Source organism: Apaloderma vittatum, unplaced genomic scaffold, assembly GCF_000703405.1.
Source record: "Apaloderma vittatum isolate BGI_N311 unplaced genomic scaffold, ASM70340v1 scaffold11206, whole genome shotgun sequence".
NCBI classification, from domain to species: Eukaryota; Metazoa; Chordata; class Aves; order Trogoniformes; family Trogonidae; genus Apaloderma; species Apaloderma vittatum.
Window position 1 is genome coordinate 30703 of NW_009721289.1, and position 20435 is coordinate 51137.

Sequence of the window (20435 nt, forward strand, 5' to 3'; positions counted from 1 at the left end):
AAATAAAACAAAGCAGCCCTGGCTGTGAAAATCCAGCCATCCTTGACAATAACTGGACTATGGACATGCTCAAAGTGTTGCAGGCCCAGGGGATACTGAAATTGGGCTCCTGTATGCAACAGAAACTACCAAAGCTGTTGTCAAAAACAGTAACGGTTTTCTCTCCACTCTTTATTACCTAGATGCTGCTTTAATTCTTGTGTGAAAATATGCTAAATGAGCATTTTAGAAGTGTCCTTTCCTTCCTGGTGTTTGGTATTGCACTGACACCTGATACGAATGACTTTCATTTCAGCTTGAGGAACGTATATGGAAGTGTTTGTCATTACAGCACTCTACTAAGAGAGCTTGGCCACATAAAGTCAGACAAATACAAAACTAACGTGGGTTCACTTTTGTACGCAGGTGCAACAAAGACTATTAGTGTTTATGGCAGATGCTTGATATTCTATTTGAATAAGTGACATTATTTAAAATAAAATTTCCTTTACTACAGAAGTCTCATGAAATTTGTTTTAAGGTAAAAGTGAACAACACGCTGGTTTGATTGCAAAAGATTAATTGGAGCTAGGAATCGGTACGAGATTCCCTTCACGCATGGCTGTGCAGAAAAGCCACTGACGCAGGCCCCGGGATGTGTGACCTGCGGTGCCGCGGGAGCTCTGGCAGAGCCCAGCTGCTGAAGGACCCCGGCAACCAGCCAAAGCTACAGCCCGGAGGCACCTGCAGCTCCTGCTGCCTGAAGGACTGTAGGACCCCAGGAGGAAGTCACCCTCAAAACAAGCCATGGCCACAGCAGCATCTCTCCTCCCACCATGTCTCCAGCCACACGCAGGCAGAGCGTGAGGCCTCGGCCGCTGTGTGGGCAACTGATGCTCTTCAGCGTCCTTACCAGGCTGCTGCTGTCCAGAACCACCAGGAGGCAGCTCAGGGTGTCTCTGGTCACAAGCACCACTGCCAGTTTTGGCTGTGCCTCTACACCTGTCACAAGCCTTTCCATCAAAGCACCTCGTTTATCCGGCAGCAGCTAGTGCAAGGAGCAGAACAGCCTCTGACAAAGTTAAAACATGGCCAAGTGCATCTGACCCAGAACCTAAGGAAAAGCCCTAAAATGTGACGTGTGACTGGGGACACAGTCACCTTCTCACCAGCCAGCAGCAGGACCTGCCCAGTGAAGCAGATGCAGAAACCTCACTGCCACAGCAAGAGCAACAAAGGGAACTCACAGACACATCTGTCTCTTTGGAAGGAGATCAGCTTCATAGGTATCACCACCCATCTTCGCGCCTCTGCTCTCACCTTTACAACCATCTCCATAAGCCGTGGTTAGGTAGAGAGCCCAAGAGTCAGCCCTCACCGGGAGACTGTGAACAAATTTAACACAGGAACACAGCCAAAGAGACTGTTTTATTCAGAGGTTTGGTCTAAATAGTCGTTTCCTGTAGGGGAATTCCTTGCAGAACAAGGACACATACCCCTGGACAGTCTGGACCATCCAGCTTGGACCTTAAACACTGCTCTGTTCTTAGAGTCGCCTTGAAGCTTAAAGAGGTAACAAAGTTGTATCTGCAAGAACTTTGCAAAACGTACATCAGGATGTTCTAACCGCAGCAAGGGCATCTAACACCCACAAGGATTGATAACGATAATCAAAGACTGAGCTTACTGTAGCTTGTGCTTGGTGCATGAACACAAAGCGTGTTGGATTAACAGCATATATATTGGGCTAATTGGAGCAAAAAAAGATGGAACAGCATGTAACTGCATCGGTGTGACTGTCGTTACCCGGAGGCTCTCCGAAAAGGGACCCTCTTCAGTTTCCTTATTGGGAAGAATTCTTGCCCTTTCAGGCCTGAGAAAACCAAAGCAAGAGACACAACCAAATGCTCCCAGCAGTGACAGTAAAGCAATTTCAGTTTTGTTTTCCAGCTCTTCTGCTTATTCAGGAACCCCAGCTCCTTGTTTCACACTGTCACACCTCTCACCTGGGAAGGAAAGCTGAGCAACAGCTTTAGGTACACCCACAGAGGAAGCAGCTGCTAAATGCCCTTTTAGACATTTTTTTAACTTCAGCCCCACCCCTAGAAGCTGGTGATGCTCAATGCTACAGGATGCAATACAAGGCCATCTGCCCTGGTCCTACTCGCCACCCATCTCCAGATGTCCTAGAGACTTGCCAGTTACATCTCTTCTTGGCATCATTTTGTTTTAGGTAAAGGTATGTAATTCACATAATTGAGCACCTCAGAGAACTCCAAGAGTTAACACTGGGCCCAAATTAGATGTTTTGGTAATACAAGATTACCAACATGGAGACAAATACCATCTCCTTTGCGGTCTTGATGATTTAAAACATTCTACTGGAAAACCTAAACTGAGGCAACGACCTGAGCCATTTTCCACTCCCAACATCCAGTGCTCGAGCTCTATGCTCTTAGCATGAGGCTTGGTTTCTGCAACAAAACAAAATCAAGCCACAGAGAAAAGCAGCATGTTCCACCACGGCAGCCACCAACCTCTGGTGGTTCTGCCCAAGACACAGAGTTCACACGTGCCTACAGGAGCAGACAGCGCCTGGGTGGGCAGGATTCTGCAAGTTCTGTATCTGCTGAAGCCAAAGAGCATGAGAGATGGGAACCATGACACTGGGAGTTACATTTGAGGGCTTTATTTATTAGTTGTTTTTCTGCAGAATTAAAATATTTAGCAAATTAAAGATTCCTCAAGACTGCTGATATTTTATGTATTCAGAACTTGAACAATGTACAACATAATACTTTGAACTATCAAAACCAACCCAAAACCTGATTTCTAGTATTAGATGTTATTATGTAGTTCTACAGCAGTGTGGAAAATGAAACTAATGCAGTGAGTATATTTGTTTTAAAGAAAGTGCTTGAAAGAAACCTCCTGCATCACACTGAGTATTATTTAAAACAAAAATATAACACGATTTCCTAGCAGGGCATTGTCTTAAATATCCTACAAGCCTGGGTGATTAAGAATACCAAGCCCCAGCTCTCTGCCTTCAGATTCAAGAAAAGACACAAGTTGCAGGTACAGGTAGAGTTCACAGCTTACCTGTTTCAAGAGAACTTACACACCACTCAGCAGTGGATGCTCATGTCTGGCAGAAGTAATGGGTATGCGTGGGCAAAAAAAGAACACAAGAGGAACACGTTCTCTCTTTATGCATAGCAACAGTTTCTGAACCAGTGTTTTACTAAGTTACAGACTAACTCTCAACCAAAAAAATAAAACTCCATTGCACTAAAGTCAAATTTAACCAGTTAATCTGGACTGTGACACAGTCAAGTAATTCAGTACAAGCAGACACCATGGAAGCAGCTTCAAAGAACCAAAGCATCCTAGTTTCAGAACCAACTTAATATTCTGTCCAGCTCCAGTGCAACAGCGAGGGGGGAAAACGACTCCCGCCTCTACCTATGTACAATTCCAGTAGAGGTTGGGCAGTCTAAACTCTCCGTGGCCAAGCTGGAAAAAAGGAAACTTAGGAAAGGACACTTTAAGAATTTAATTTAAGAAAGAAAGTTGGCTCTCAGTGGAAAGAGAAATGCTGGAGTGATGCACGCGGGCGGGCTTGCTCTGTCACTCTCCCATGTATATGGAAAGCTGGGCTCCTTCCTGCCGAGAGCCAGTCACTGCATGTGAAGGTGGCGGGGCTGGTCCTGCTCCGTTGCACGCTGACAATCCAGGAATGTGTTTTCAGCTGGCTCCTGCACGGGCCATTAGATCTTCCAAAGCGTTGTGTTGGTCGTTGTTATGTAATAATAACACCTCCTTAATGTCTTTTAGTTCAAAGCCCATTTCTTTAAATTGACTCATTAGTTGTAGAAGTTCTGTGATCTGAAAGACACAGACAGCCCATTATTTGCAAGAGAAAAGAGGATCTGTGCTTGGCGGCCCTAGCACAGAACCTGTCTTCATCAGCCAGGCACCCAGCAGAGTGGAGGCCTCCTTCCCAAGGAGGGCCCACTGCAGCCCCGCTTCCGAGACTTCTCACACCAGAGCCAGGCAGAGCTCTGGGTGCAGCAGCCCCTGGGGGCTCACCTTCAGCGTCCTGTGTTTGCAGGCCTGCGTTTCCAAAATCCCCTTCAGCAAGGGCACCAAGGCTCAGTCTGTGAGGCTCCCTCTCTCCCAGCTGGAAATTTATCAGCCTGGCCCAATTTGGGTCCAAACAGGCTGATTCACAGCATCCTGCTCCCCCATCCAGCAGCTCCTGCTGCATCTGATGTTTAAGTTACTTCAGCTTTGGGAATGGTACAGTAGCCCTTGCTATCAACTGGCTTCTCAGATCTAGGGCAAACTTGGGGAATTAGCATGAACCCTACTGGACACAGTGTACAATATCACCAACTTCAACCACAGATGCTCCCAGAGCTTTGAAAAAGTAAAGTAACAGAAAGTGAATCAGCTGATCAGATTTTTGTGAACTCTCTGCAATTTACAACGACGCTGCCCCACTCCAAGGTAAAAACAAACAAACAAAAACCCAACAAAGACCCACACCACAAAAAACCCAAGCAATCAGGTTGAAATGGGCAATTAGTAGATCACCCTTTTCTATCTTTGAGGTTAAGCCAATAGCAAATGTGTCCCCTGAACTCAGTTACTTCTCCCATTGTTGTTCCTGTTTGCAAGCTCATTACTAAGTCTAAGCAAAGTGGGAAGGCACATCTTTGTCTAGGGGGGCGAGTTGCACCTCTAAACATTTAACAAAATAACTTGGCACAAAACAGGCTGGCAAACTTTAAAAGATCCTGCTACCCTCTGCCCTGGCTACCTTCTCCTGCCACTTTACCTTTGGTGCTTGTAAAGCAGCCAGACAATGAACCAGATGACAAAAAACATATTCCAGCTTCTTCCAGAGCAAGCCCTAACCTAATTTGCTGAGCAGCCACGCAGAGGCATTTGTAAAAGAGAGAAAATTCATGGCCAGGGCTGGCTGGCAGGGTTTGAAAGATAATTTGCTGCTTTTGAAGTTAACTGTCTCTGCACCAAGCACCTCATCCATAAGAGAACTCTGGGTTCCTAACACTACAACAAGAATAAGCAGGGTCTTTAAGAAATCCTGTCCCCATGAAAATGCATCTAAGTGACAGTAATAAATCAGCCCAGAAGAATTCCAACGCTTTAACACATATTTGCTTTATCACTGCAAGGATGTCCTCTGGCAGTCAGTTTTGGAAGCAAGGCAGCATCACCATGGAAGTCCGAATTACATCAGTCAAACTGCTGCTGGAATTCCCCATTACAGCGCGTTCTCTCTATTGCTCCGCACATTGTGCCCTCACCTTCTCCTCTGAACACTGGTGCATCTCCAAAGCTGCTTCAACAAGGAGTGGGTCAAAGCCCTTCTCACAAAGCTGTCCATGTGCAAACAGGTAATCCAAAACCTGTGAGGAATGAAGAAAAGAAACTAAGTTTGCAGTGGCACTCACAGAGTGTGGCTGAATACCATCTCCATAGGGGGAGAGGGGCTGAGGACGACTCTACCCCAGGCTTTGCCAGGGACAGAGATAAAGTCCTTCTTAGCAGAGTTGAGATGCTCTATACTCTTGCTCAGAGAACAGAGATGAGGCCCCCATGCTCTCCCACCAGCTCTGAATGTCCTCTTCCACTCTAGGCAAAGCAGTCCCAGAAGCCTGTCGGTGTCCGATCACTGAGCAGAAGGCAGAAGTTTAACTGTGCTTTTTATACTACAAGTTTTTAAAATGAAACCACAGGTACAGCAGTCAAGATGTGTCACCTTTTAGCTCCCTATGACGGCTGCAAGAGCCGATGCAGTCTGAAAGCAGTCAGCCTTTTCAGATCAGCATGGCATACTCGTGAGTGAGCAAGCTGAAAATCGCAGCTCACACACTCAGAAACTGCTGCCACATTTCTTACCCATCCTCAGCTTTGAGAGGTACAGCGAAAGGTAAGGTAGGTGATGTTAGGTATGTGAAAGAAGACAGCTTGAAAACACAGCAGGATTTAAAACCGCCCTCCTAAGGGGTGCTTCTTCCATTTGATACACTCCAGCACAGACCTTAAACCATTCTCGATGCGTAGGTCGTGGGCCAGCAGACCAGCTCTGCAGGCAGAAGTCACCAGGACATTCCTCCCACCCTGCCAGGCGATGCCCTGCACAGTACGATTGGCCGCACTCTCCCTGCTTACACACATTAGCCGAGGTGGACCCAAGACCCAGAGCCACACTCCACCCTGCAGCGCTTTATGCTGCATGACCTGGTTTTAAGCAAGCGTTTGAGGCAACTTGTGAGGCAGGAAGCACCACAACCAGAGCGCACAGAAGAAAGTCAGTCAGTGGCGCCTTGCAAGAGCCTTTCGGGGCAGCCTGAATCCCGCAGGGGCCAATCTCTTTAGAAGGAAAAAGAGTCAGCATCGTAACTCTCTGCGCACAGAAGAAGGGAAGTTGGCTGCTTTTCTGTCACGCAGCACTACGCTGGCACAGAGCCACACTGAGCTTCCTTCAGGTGATTTTGCAGTTCCTGGGAAGGCCCAGCACCTCTCCCAGCTTCACATGGAGCTAAGCGCCTGTCCTGAGCTCAGCGCATCTTCGGCGCAGTGACCACAGGCGTGGCTGACTCGATCACCCACCAAAAACACGTGCAGACAAATGTTTCTTTGGTTTTGAGGAGCCTTTACCACCAGGTGATAACTTCTCTAGCAGTTAACATCGCAGAGGTTACAGGCTGCAAACCTCTAAGAAAAGGATTCACCCCCACCCATTTTGCAAACCCCAGGCTGTCTCTCAGCAGCATCAGCACCCAGCCAAGGGTTTCCTTCCCATTGCACAGGCTCTTACCTGGTCTATGTTCTGTCCCTTCTTCTTCATGGCTTTCAGGACATTCTCAGGTGAGTACCCCATGTTGACGACCGTCTCTACACATTGCCTCTCGCTAGCGGAGAGGGCCTGCTGCAGCTCAAGGGCAGGGCCATCCGACCACTTTGTGCAGCTGCTGTTACTGGGCACTTTAGACACTGGGAAATTTTGGTGTGTAACCTAAAGGGGAAAACCCAGAGTCTGAGGTGATGGTCACTGTTTTCACCCCCACATCCTATTGCTGGCTGGTGCAGAACCAGTACGCCCCATGTAATTAATCTGGGAGGGCTTTCCTGACTGTCCTTGGGAGGTTACTCGCTGTTAGGATGAAACCAAGCACTGCACACAGTCTGGCTCCCACTATACTCTTTATTTATCCTCAAACCAACACTCAGCATCCCAGAATCTTCGCAATATACCCTCTCATACCGGTGGATGACCAGAGCATTTCAATATCCAGCCTTTGCAACAGTCAAGGTCCAAACCCTGTACCCTCAGAGGAAGCACGGAGATTGCTTCTGTCACCCCAAGTTTGCTCATAATCCATGGTTTTCTTATAGTCAAAGCAACACTGCTTCTGGAGATTTTCAGAAACACAATCCAGTGTAAGCACACAAGTCTCTGGGAACTTACCACAGGGATTTCTGTTTCCTTGTAGTCTGGGTGTACCTGTTGGACAACACACAAATAAGATGACTATAAACATCACGCACTAGCGAGCGGAATTTCCTACAGCTGAGGCAGAAGGGTTTTATGGGAGAGGTCTGGAGACACGTCTACCATGCTAGGGAGACTTATGGTCTCATCAGGCTTCCACATGCTAGATGCAGACATTATGCAGTTGCGTGCAGCTACAGAATAGCCACCAGCAGGACTGATTATTCTCTCACCACTCTACAAGCAGTTTATACTCCAGGAAGGATATGTCCCCTCTCAGTAACTGTAATCCTGTTTCTTCTGCCACTGTAACAGCCACAAGTTCATGCAGCTCAGCGAAACATGCTGGCTCCTTCTCAGCCCTTGACCCAGTGCTACGTGGCCTGAATGACAGGGAATATTTCAGAGTTATTCCCTACAGTTTTCTCTTGACTTTCTGAATGTGACAAGAGCCAAGAGAAACAGAGACCTCTTTTATAACGTCAAACCACTGCATGTCACACACCATAGGTGGGCAATGTGGCACACTGGCCAAGAAGAGCACAGAATTCTTCTACGAAGGCGCAACGCTTGGTCCCACAACCCCAGTACCACCAGCAGGGCTGGGCAGGGTTCCCTGCGGGACATCTGCTCTGCTTCTGTGGAACCAGGCTGCCAGAGGGCAGAACCAACCACCGCTTCAACACTGCTTCGCCCAGGATAACAGCAGTGCAAAGTCAGAGCTTTGCCCCACCGAACCTGCACTCTCCAATCTACCCATTTAAAAGTCTTCCTGCATTTTAAACAGAACTAGGAAAGACCACAAGAAATCACGGTGGACTGAGTCTCAGTGTTGTGGGTTTTTTTCTTGATGCTTATTATGCCAACATAGATTGTTGTAAGCTTGTCCACTTATTACCAAAAGTTTAGTTTGGACCCAAGGGCCAATAAAAAACTGCTTATAGAAAAACAGTTCTAAGAAAATCTCTTAGGATTTTGACAGATCCCCTTTATTTGGGGGAGAAAAAAACCCAACAACCCAAAACCAAAACAACACAACAAATCCTCAACAAAAACACAAACAGAACAAAACCACTACCAACAAGGTTTTGTTCTGCTTTTCTGACCATTTTCAACTCCAGGGTAAGAATTTCTCTTCTAGGAGACAAAGCCTGAAAAATCCTAGTCAGTCTGATGGACAGGTTTACCCAAGAACCTCTCTTCATGTTGGCAGAGGGGTTCAAAACTCTTTGCACACACTTTCTCCAGGCCCTTTTGCCCAAACAAAAAGCACTAGAACGTAAGATACATTGAAATGGGGGTCTGGAATAGCCCTTAAATCAGTTGATTATCAAACTGAAGGATGATGCTTTGTTACGGATGCTGCAGCCAGGAAAACCAAAACCGCTTCTGATAGCAGAGATTTAAGAGTCTGGGAATTTAAAAACCAACTCTTCTTCCTCAACCTACTTGAGCATGACAACCTGTGCTTGTGGTCAGTGGCTTCCAGCAAAAGAGGGAAATACCTAAAGGAATAAAATGGAACACAGCCAGGACCGGCCACTCAGCAGCCACGCTTCCTGACTTCTAAATGCATCACCCTAGCCAGGTCTCTGACCAGCTTTAATTCCAACCTGTTTGTTGTCTTCACTAGCAATTTCTCCCTCTGCCAATGCTGCCAAAAGCAAACCAGTGAGCTTCAAAAAGAGAGGGGATGGGACCACCTAGGACAGAATCAGTGCAGCCTTGGAGAAATCAGAGGTTTATTTCCATCCCCCAAAAAAATCCTACATCCAATTCACTGGTAAAACATAAACTCCAGTGGTAACTCCAAACACAAGCTTAAAATTTCTAGCCTTGTGAGAAAAAGTAAAATATCTAACATTACTGCAGAATACAGTGGGGCACAATTATCCTGAGGCATTCTAAAAAGGACAGGCTTATTCTTGTGTAACCTTGTAGAAAAGGGATGTATGACCCTTTTGCTCCCTGCCACAGGATGACCGTGACTTCTTCCTATCATTTTCATACTCTAAAGATTTTTGTTACATTTGCTTCAATACTTCTGTTGTATTTACTTCAATTTCTTGCAGTCCAGCTGTCACTTTCCGGCCCCTGGGACCATACTGTGGAAACATGAAACAAGCATAGTCTGAAGTCTTGGAATTTAAACGGAAAGAACTAGTTCTGTTGGCATACCTATTTCTTGGTTTCCTGCTTCCAAAGCAGAAATAGTTTCAAACTAAGATCTTTCTACTTCTCCTAGGAAGTCTACTTTGTTTGTTTATCAGTTTGCATCTTCACTTACAGCATTTTCAAAAACGTACTTTTCCTCTTGGTCTTTTTTTAATTCAGCACAGAACAGTTAGGACTGAAAATGTAGCTGTCTGGATACCCATCTGTCCAGTTGTAAGTGATCTTTCACGTTAATCCCTAGAGATGTGTCACATGTCACACCTGGAGGTTTCAACTCTGAGCCACCTACAGCCACACAATTGCCTCTCAAACGCGCAGCCTGTCTCAGTGAGCAGCTCCTCAGCACCTTGCTGCTTCTGCCAAAGTTTACTGCATTGTATTTGTTCTAGTGATCAATAAACAGCTGTTCTGCTGTGCTCCGATGAATACAATACTTGCCAGAATACTGTATTTCACAATTAATACTGCATTTACCTAAGCCTGAAAATAGGAGAAAGAACAAGGGGGAAGAAGAAGTGTCACTTGTTCCAGAGCACACGGTGTCACACAAAAACCTAGAGTATGACAGTAAGACCACAGAACCACTGCTTATATCGGGCAGAAGAAACCAGATTACTTTAGAGCCACCTAGAAGGTTTGACGATACAGCTTTCACTAGGCTTCATGAGTGGTGTTGTCCAGATTTAAGGTTCTTTGGGGAAAAACGGCCATGAGCTTACACAAATCTCTGCTCTTATTCACAAAGAGACAAAAGACAACAGCTGGTGTGAAGTTAACAGTCCTCAAAGTAACTTCAGAACTCGACAGATGTTTGAGGAAACAAAGCATTAACCTGCCATCTCAGAGCCATACAGCAACCAAATGTAACAGCAGCAACGTGAGATGATCTTCAAGACTGGTTTTGGTATCCATAAAGCAACCACTCCACCCTCCTTCACCAAGAAGAGAGAAAACACCAGTTTTCAGACCACTATAATTTTCTTCCTTTTAAAGATGAGATTTTAAAAGGATCTCAGGAAGAAAATCAATTAAAGAGACATTTATTTCGCTGCAGGTCAACTGCAAGCACTTTATTTCCCCAATGACACAGCAGATCTGTGGTTTTTAGTCTATTTTTCTTTCTATTCCTTGAAAAGCCTGCATTTCCCACTATTTCCAGTAAGTAAATTTCCAGTAAATAAACAAGCAAGCCAAGGAACAAATCTAGAAGAGATTTAACTCAAAACCTAACAGCTCTTCAGAATCTGACATACTTCAGGTAAGACAGGATCGTATAAAGAAGATCTCATATGCTTAGCTCAGAGGTATGCAACTACAAACAAGAGCTGAAAAGCTGAAAGTCACCAGAATTGGTCTAAAACATCAGAGTTGGCAGAAACTTGCAGAGTAATAATCTGAGGCTGAGAACTGCCAGCAGGAAGACCTGCTTGATTGATCAATTTACCACCTAAATTAAGAGGATCTACACATCGTTCCCATTAAATGAAACTAAAACTAAAGCCAGAGAGCATTTTAGAGGCAAGGTTTGCCTCCGCACGTCCACACCTGCCCAGCAACCCCCCAGTTCCAACCCACTGCATGTTTACCGTGGTCACTGTGTTTTGAGATGATTCTTCTTCTGTACAAACTGTTGACACAGCCAGGGAAGGCAGCCTGGATGAAGAGGATAGCGTTGATGTCTCCATGCCACTGTCCTCATTCAGAGCAGAAAGACCAACCATGTGGTGTCCATTCAGTTCACTGGCTTTACTCTGAGCACGGGCCTGCAAAGAGCTGAGCAAAGTGCCGTTGCGCAGACAGGTAGTGCTGTGGAAAGTGCTCGTGAGCTTTGATGATTTTTGATCGCTCTCATCGGAGTCAAGTTTAGGAAAGGACAGGGATTTGATATTGCTCACTGAAGTGATAGGGGACAGGGACACTTTGGAAGACAAGGACATCTTTTCACAGTTTCCCAGCTGTGGTAAGGTGATAAATCCATTGGGTTTGTGAAGGGGCTTGAAGTCCAACGTGGCCCTTTCTATGGATGCCAGAACTTCCTCATCTTGCAGCACAGACTCAGATCCCCCTTTGGGCAAAGTATTGTCTAACAGCTGGGCAACAATTGGCCCAGTAGTACCAACGTGAATTTCAAGAATATTTTTTAATTCCTCCTTATCATCTATAGTTTTTAATTCCAGTTTATCAAATGGGTCTTCTTCACATTCAAAATCAGCCGGGTTGAAGTCTGCTTTTGGACGAGGTGGGCTGAGAACCTTTTGCTTCACAGAACTGCTGTTGGCTGGCGTAGGAGTAAGAATATTATTGTGCTGCAAGCTAGCGAGGATGGGGTTAATAGGAGGAGGCATGGCCTCAGGGCAAGGTCCCTCTGAGAACCTCGTTTTGTTGCTGTCCTCTGGAACTGCTTTTGAGTTTGCTAGCACTTCTTCCGCCTTGCGTTCAGCTTCTCTCTGGGCAGCTTGAATTTTTTTGATATCTTCAGCCCACTCGATTGTTTTCTTTTCCAGTGAGAAATCATACTGACCAGCGGGTGAGTGGAAAGAAGAAAAAGAAAAAAAAAAGGAAAGATAAATTATAAAGATCATAGCTGCTATGTGTAACAGAAATATAAGTAACATGAATTAGAGCTATATGAATTACCAAGTAAAGGTACAATCTTTTTCCCTGGGATCTCTTGTAATCTACACATTGACAAAGCTGTGAGACACCAGAAGTAGTTTCATTTTGCCTCTAGGAGCAAAACCTGGCTATAGTCTGAATTAGAGTATCATACTTTGCCCCCTCCTACACTTAGTTTTCCTTTAGAACTATAGATCATCTCGAGATCAGTTCCACGGCCCTTCCAGCCTCTCCCTGCCAGACAAGGGATGTAGCATGGGGACGCCTAACGCATCACGAGACGGACAACCCTACCCAGATCTGGCAGCACTGCACCACACCCTGCCCACAAGTCCCACAAGTCACCAAACCTATGGCAGAGCATTTCTGCATCCAGACACCAATATGGTATTACTCTGTTCTCCCTAAAAGATTCCTAAGGGACACCCACTGGTTGAAGAGATATTAATATTCTTATCCCAGAGGCTCAGCAGCCAAAGGGGATATACCCGCTCCACTCCCATGATGACAACTACCCGTAGCAGCAGATTTTGCTTTAGCTACTGGCATGAAAGGATCCCACAAGCTTTCCTCATTTAACGCAAGCTCCTTTAGGGCCAAGTTAACACAGGAAAACATCTGTAAGCTACTCATTACTAGTTTACTAGTACTAGTATAGTACTAGTACAGTACTAGTACTGGCCACTGCAGTGGCTTGGTTGAAGGGACAAAATTCTCAACAGATTAAATGTACTTAGAGGTTTAGCACCCTACTACGAATGAATGGCCTCAAATGGTCTTTAAATAACCACAACATATTCAGAGAATACAGTCCACACACTACACTCATGGTGTAGTCAAGACAAAAAGACAGAAGATATCCTTGCCAGGATAATAGCACGTAAGCAAAGAGGAGAGCTACTGCCATGGGACTGTGAGGCCATACAAATTCACAGCTCTGAGGGGCAGCAAGCCAGCAAGGCTCTGCAGGCCTCTACCAGGCTTTTCTCACCATGTGCTGTGACACATCCTGTCCTACAGTGGGCTCCAGTGAGATCCTACAGATCTGCTGTCCCAACTGCATTAATAGTTTCCCCCTCCCTTAGCCCTAAGACTCCAAGGGACACGACAACGCAATTCATCAGCAATGTGACTCTGAAAAACAACCCCCTGCCATAAGTGCTGGGCACTACCTGTTACATGTTCTGTGCTACCTGAGCAGAGCAATAGTAGTTTTGTGAGTGTGTATGTATGTGGTCATATATGGCCAAAACTGACCAAGGCCATTTATTTTTTAATATTAAAAAAACCCCAGGGGTATTTGTATAAAATATGTGGCTTTGGTCAATTTTGCTTCCCTGCACTCTTCTTTTTTTTTAACAGCTCTCACCAAAAGCTGTAAAAAAAATCAATTTGCACTGTGAAATGCATAGTCTTCATGGTCACATCATATTATGCAAGGCAGTGCAGTCCAGTCAGGGGTACCACACTTGAGCCTCAGCTTGGCAGGAAAACAGGAGACACAGCACAACAAAGCCAGTGACGGGACATTACAGTCTCCTTTAGCTCTCCCACATAGGCTTAAACCAGCTGGAAACATGTGTATTAGGATAACCAAGTAATCATTTAATAGTTATAATGAAAAAAGCGTGACATAAGGTAATAGGTAATATTGCAGGATAGGGAAAAAACCCAACAACAGAAAAGCCAAAAAAAAAAAGCAGCACTATGTAGAGCAAACTGCCACAGCTGAAGTAAAAACAATCATTAATTGTCACCAATCAAGAAAAATCACGGACCCAAATAAGAATCACAGAACCATAGAATGGCCTAGGCTGGAAGGGACCTTAGAGATCATCTAGTCCAACCTCCCTGCCATGGGCAGGGATGCCTCTCAGCTAGATCAGAAAGCATAGTTCAGTTAGATTTCCTGCATTTGGAGATGATATTTTCAATAGTTATGCATAAATAGTGATTTTAGGCTACCAAGAGCTTATAGTAATAAACACATGTTCCTCAGAGACCGGGAAACCATCCATACCAAACTGCAACCTGTTTGCCCTACAGCTGGAAAAGAATTCCCATTCAGAATTGCACAGAAAACAAGAACTGGACACTTCCTCTTCATCATACATCTGTGAGAACCCATAAAATATGATCATAAAAACACTTGTTACCCTCAAACGAGACTCTGCAAGTACATCACTGCATGGGTGTATCAGTACATAGCCATTTTCCTCTTTAAAATGCTACTCAGATTTAGTCAGGGTTGCACTTAGACCTGTAACTACCACACAAAAACATTGTGCTTTTTTGAAGCGGGTACACTGAAATAAACGCCATTAAGCTTTTTAAAAATGATTACAAGTAGAAGCTTTTTGCATGGACTGTCATACTTTTATCTTTCTATACGTTCTAACAGATCTTCCACAAGAACTGCCTGGCACACAGAATGACATCACAGGGCCATCAAGACTTAACAGCTGAACACATGTGCAAATGGCAGCTACTCACAATTTACAGCACTGCACCAGGGGCCAGGGCTGAGGGGGAAGAGAGTGGAAAGGTAAAACACATCACTTACCTGGGCTTCTCTGACAAGCTGAGAAGAGTCAGGCAGGCAGAAACCAATGGGTAATCCAACTTTTGCTGGGGTTTTGAATTTGTCTCCTATCTTAAACGGGACATCATCAAGATAACTGAAAGGCCCTAAGATCAAAAGCAGAAATTGTATCAAAAAGCAGAAGTTGCATCAAAAAACACCCCCCCCAAACCTTACGAGTTTAACGTATTTAATTAAGACTCACATTTCTGTATTTGGGAACTAATTAATCTCTGCTGCTTCAACTACCCCAGGTGATTGCTTGATTAGAAACATATTGAATCTGTTCAGACTTCATTGCCTCAGCTTTGTATTTGGTGTTTGATTTCTTACCGTTTGGGGTTTTTTTTGTTTGATTGTTTTGTTTGAAAAGAAACCCACAACAGAGCAATCTAACAACTGAAGGGATTCTGAAGCCAATATAACCAACACCTTAGCTTCTGTATGACAAGACTATATCTATACAGCTGGAAGCTGAAGCTCTCCTGAACGCTGTATTCTGGTAACATCACTTTTTGTCATATTCAAAACAGCCTTGAAAATGATGCAGCTTTAGAGCAGCTAGAACAATCTAAAATGGCATACACATAGGAAATAACATTTCAATAAAAGTGGTCACAAGGGCAAATCACCTGAAGTCTAGAGACTCCATAACACAGTGACACAGTTCAAGACTTTTAGCATAGTTTTGATTTTTGAAACTAAGTAATCTAACTGAATCCACAGTCTGATTCGTGATCACTCCAACAAGAGGCCTCAGACGTATCTCACGGTTCTCCATCTGTCCTTTGTATCTGTCCCTAGCAGGTGGTATTGGAAGAGTGGTTTAGGGCAAAACCCTTCAGGCAACCCACAGAGTCATGAAGCAGAATCACTCAGAGCTCAACCACCATCAAAAAAACAGAGTATTGGATTGTTTTCTGTGAACTGCTGTGAAGGATTAGAAAACTCCCAGTATAAACTGCACTCAGATTTTTGATTATCTGAAAAAGTGTGTCTTGGATCACTGGTCTAAGCTTTTGCAATGACAGACAAGGTTTCTGCCTGTGTGTAACGACCTGAAGCACTCCTCCAGCACTTATCTGTAGCTTCACTTTGAGGGCTGCAGATCCAAAAAGACATTAGTGGCAACACTTAAGATGGTGTTTCGTGACTAACCTCTTGCTCAGTGAGCTATGACTTGCCATTTCTATCTGACCCATGTTAATACTTGGATGACAGTTTAAATACTGTTTGTGTTCCTTCACTGTTGACTCATTTACAGCGAGGCAGCCACAGGCTCCAAAAAGGACAATCAGTTTTTGAAAACAGGAACATCCTGTTAATTTGGAGTTAAATGTTTATGTGCTGTCATCACTTGAGCTCTCATACAACGCACCCTGCTGGCTGGTCCCAGAGTCCTGTTAGGACACAGGTGGAATTCCCTCCAGCTTTGAAACCATCAGGGTAGATAACCTACATCCCACCTGCACCATCAGGATGAAAAAAATGCTTTAGGCAGAATATAATAGTGTTTTCACTGATTCCACCACACAGCACGGCGTCCAGACAGCACTGCACTGGCCACCAACACCACCACTTGCAACACAGCAGCTGAGTAGTATTGGAGCTGCCAATCTGAGAATTTGACACACCAAAGTGTTTGCTTATGCAGAAACAGCAACTTGGACAGCCTTTCCTGCATCAGTAGCTGCCAGTTTAACCTCAAAAGCTAAGACTATGGAATTAAAAACCTTCTCATATCTTGCTGGTATACTGATTTATTAATAATGACCACCACTATAACCTCATCTGGGATATAACTATGCTACAAAATCTGCAAGCACGCATCAAGAGACACACCAAGAGTTTTAGGACATTTGATGGTAACAAGTCTGAGGCAAAACACTGATACTAGTACTAGTCTAGTGAAGTTAAAATCTGATCCAAAAAAGCCAAGAATCCTTTTTCTTTATTGTAAACAGATGAACCGTCTGCCTGAACACACTGATGGATAAGAATGCAAACTGTTTTAAATGGCAAATTCTAAAGGAATAAGCAAAATCTATATAAAGTATTATGCAAGCCAATGTTTCATCAGCCACACGTTCAAATGAAGCAATTAAAGGGTTTTTTTCAACTGTTATTTAAGATGGCCGTTAGTGACTTCACCCCTTTAGCAATCAAAAGCATATTGAAGAAATTCTGAGTACAGCCCTGGCAAAACTGTACCTGCCAGTCCAGTCTGATACTGTGCACTATATGACATTCCTGGCCCAAGGAACTACTACAAGAGTAAGGTTTCTCTTCACTTTTTCACTGGTCAACTCATAGAAGTGTCCTCCAGTTCGATAGCAAAATGGAAACATTTCAGATAAAACTAGTTACCAGTTATGAATGAGGAACAGTTTTGCAATCAAGCAGAACTTAGTTTTTGTGGTCACACAAATCACACTCACATAACTTTCAGAACCTGGCATTAAAAGCTTTCAAGTTGTACAGCGACAATACAGCAGCAATATCAAAGTATGGCACTTGGTATAACCCATACTTTTTGTGCAACAGATGAGAGCTGCACTCCTAGGTGCCACTAATTACTAGAACTTAAGCTTGAACTTCTAATTATTCAAATTACTGGAGAGCATTTCAAGTTATATGCTCACACACAGTTATAGGTCTATGCTAATACTGCTCAAGACAGGAAAAGGCTTCCTTTCTCTCCACCCATACCTTGTATTCCCATCTTCATCTCTATGTGAATGTGGTCTTGAGCAATCTGCTCCACGTGCCTCTGCTTGAGCATGGGGGTCGGACATGACCTTCAGAGGTCCCTTCCAATCTCAACCATTCTGTGATTCCACAACAGTCCTCTAACCTCTAATAAGCAGCTCAAAAGTAAGTACAAGAGATGCACTAACTACCTTAACCAATTTCATAAGTCTGCCAGAGACACTAAGCTGAAGGTAGCTGTTGGGCTAGATGCTTTACAGTAAGACAAAATTCACTCAGTGGCATTAATTCTTAACAACCCTGGAAAAGACAGAAACAATTACCCTGCTGATTTCTTAAGACATAATAAGCCAAGGAAGCTGCTCCACCACTCCTCAGAAACAGTACTGTGACAATGTTGCTGGTGTCGTTAGGAACAGAGGGCACCCAAAAGAGTGAAGTTAACCAGCCAGCTTACAGCACCGTTTGTTTCGATTTTTGTTATTTTGAAGGCAGGACCATATTCTACCACATCATACTGTTTAGAGAAATATTCCAGTCAGGGTGAATCCTAGGTCTAAGCAGTGTCTTCGTTAGTCTGGTATAGGAAGCAGAAGACAAAACCAGACTTAAAAGACAAGTAGTTCATAGTGTTCATAGAGACCGTTCACAGATACATGAGCAACTGCAGAAGACCCGGCAGCAAGTAACTGCCTTGCAGCGGGATCACTGGGCCAGCAAATGAGACCACCTAAAAATTAAGTTTTGATAGACTACTTTTATTAATCCTTAACCATGTATTTGAGAAATTTCCTACTCTGTACTTCCCCCTCTACACTTGGAAGACTAAATAAAAAGCTCAAGGCAAAACAGAATCCCTCAGGATGCTCATCTAAAAGATTATCCAGGAAGATCAAGGCTGAGTTTCTAAAAGTAGAATTTTCTACAGCATGAAAAATCACATTAGAAATTTCACATGAACCTCTCAGTACCGCCTTGAATGATTACTGACTTGAAGAAGCCACATCACATGCAATCTGAACTTTAACATTCCACAGAAATATTAATCCTCTCAAATTACACAGTTTTCTAAAATATGAACACATATAGAAGCATTTTTTTATGATATAATCATCTGCATGACACCACACATCTGAAATGTAGAAGATATTATCTTCTTCACTTGCCTGTTGAACCAGATTAGTCCAGTTTAGGAAAAAGAAATCACTGCTGACCAAAAAAGCAAGCATAGCTCCATGACTCATTAGAAGTTTGACTTTTAATCCAATTTCTCATGTGTCTCCCACAGAAAGGAACTACAGATCTAATGTCCACTTCAGCAAACATCAGATCAGTACCACAATTGCTGTTCAGCTTTGATTTTGAAGGGGTGAGGAAAGGGGAGGGTATTACTCCGCCATAAAGGAGTGGGCAACAGCCACAGGCTGAATTTCACTTTTAACCAGAGAACAGGTTCAGCATCAGGAAGCAACTATGCAAGAAGGAAGCCAAGGCACTTCGTTCCTAACAAATAACTACTCAGAGGCTGTACAGATCAGTCTTTATGGACTGTCTAGACTGAGACATTAGTCAGTAGCAACGGTAGGATTCATTCTGCTTAAAAAACAAGGATGCCAAATTTCACTTACCATGAGAGTCGGATCCCAACTTCTTAGAAGCCATTTAGAACCTGAAAGACATTTTAAAACAGCTTTTACAACTTTATAATGTAACACAGCCCAAGTCTTCGCAGTTCTACAGAATTTTATCTCTAGAATATGGGATACATGGCAGACACTTGCTGTTTAGCCTGTTCCAAAGACAGATAAGCAAACTTATTTTACACCTCTGACTGAGGAGACAAAAACACTTAGCTTAGGGCCTGACAGGTGGCAAAACGAAGGGAAAAAAACAAAAACAAACAAAACAGAAGAAAACCAAACAACAAACAATCCAGAAGTAGCCAGGCTGATGAGGAGAGCAGTGTTCCAGATCGCCATGCCCAGAGGCTGCTCTCCATTCTAGTCCCATGGAGCACACCCTGCCTCCCTTGGCATTAAGAGTAGCCCTTCCTACTGGAAATATCACACTGATCCTCTTCAGTTTAATCCCAGCTGCTCTAAAAAGAGATACTATCATACTGGGTATGCAGCCAGTTAGCTAGCTTGTCTAGACACACCGGGTAACGCACAAATAACAACAAGTGTACAATAAACTGCACCTATAGGACCACAAGTTCAGATACACACAAGAAAACACTGCCCACAGAATTTTACTAACAGCTTTAAAAGTCTAGCTGCAAATCCTTTATGGTCAATATGCCGAACACAGAAGCACCTAGCCAGCTTTTAACACAGAGATGGCCTGTCCTGAGAAAAAGAATAATTTAAGATAGAATTAGCTGTCTAATTAGTTGTCAGCTAAAACCCTGCTCCAGGGTACTTATGATGTGTTCAATAATGTAATGGATTCTCTTGCCAGATTAGAAGTACATCACAAGATCTATCTCGAGACTCGACAGCATAATTCTTCAAATAACTGAATTTGTAAGTCCTCCTTTGACATTATGCATGATGAAGAATCAGAGTCGTCCTTTGTTCCTGAATTCCTCCGGCTCATAGACTGAAATGCCTACCAGCCATTCTTCAAAACCATGAAGTTATCTGGTACACCCCCACCACGAACAGACAGTGTTCAGTGAACAACTCAGAGGAAGGAGATTGAGTCCAGAGGAGGCCTCAAAGATGATTCAGGGGCTGGAGCTCCTCTGCTATGCGAACAAACTGAGGGAACTGAAATTTTTCAGCCTGGAAAAGAGAAGATTCCAAAGGGACCTAATAGCTGCCTTCCAATACCTGAAGGGAACCT

The 20435-nt window shown here is 44.0% G+C and overlaps 1 protein-coding gene across 2 annotated transcripts; it reads right to left on the bottom strand.

Annotated features, from left to right (window-relative positions):
* Positions 1–3422: 3422 nt before the first annotated feature.
* UBAP1 (ubiquitin associated protein 1) lies at positions 3423–19250 on the bottom strand. 2 transcript variants are annotated; one of them, XM_009871329.1, is made up of 7 exons: positions 19217–19250; positions 14862–14986; positions 11269–12198; positions 7484–7519; positions 6833–7030; positions 5316–5417; positions 3423–3867 (listed from the first exon to the last, which is right to left on the bottom strand). In XM_009871329.1, the coding sequence occupies exons 1-7, from the start codon at positions 19248–19250 to the stop codon at positions 3727–3729; spliced, it is 1566 nt and encodes a 521-aa protein (XP_009869631.1). In that variant the 3' UTR covers positions 3423–3726. The 2 variants fall into 2 exon arrangements, with proteins under 2 accessions (XP_009869631.1, XP_009869632.1); XM_009871330.1 differs by lacking the exon at positions 7484–7519.
* Between the last annotated feature and the right edge of the window lie 1185 nt (positions 19251–20435).

What these genes read in the sequence shown, in the direction of transcription:
- UBAP1 (XM_009871329.1), bottom strand. Translation starts at nt 19,250, where the DNA reads ATGGCTTCTAAGAAGTTGGGATCCGACTCTCATG. An exon ending in CTCAAAACACAGTGACCACG is followed by an intron (nt 7,520 to 11,268) that starts GTAAACATGCAG and finishes GTTGTCCAACAG; the next exon opens with GTACACCCAGACTACAAGGA. An exon ending in AGGGACAGAACATAGACCAG is followed by an intron (nt 5,418 to 6,832) that starts GTAAGAGCCTGT and finishes CATTCCTCACAG; the next exon opens with GTTTTGGATTACCTGTTTGC.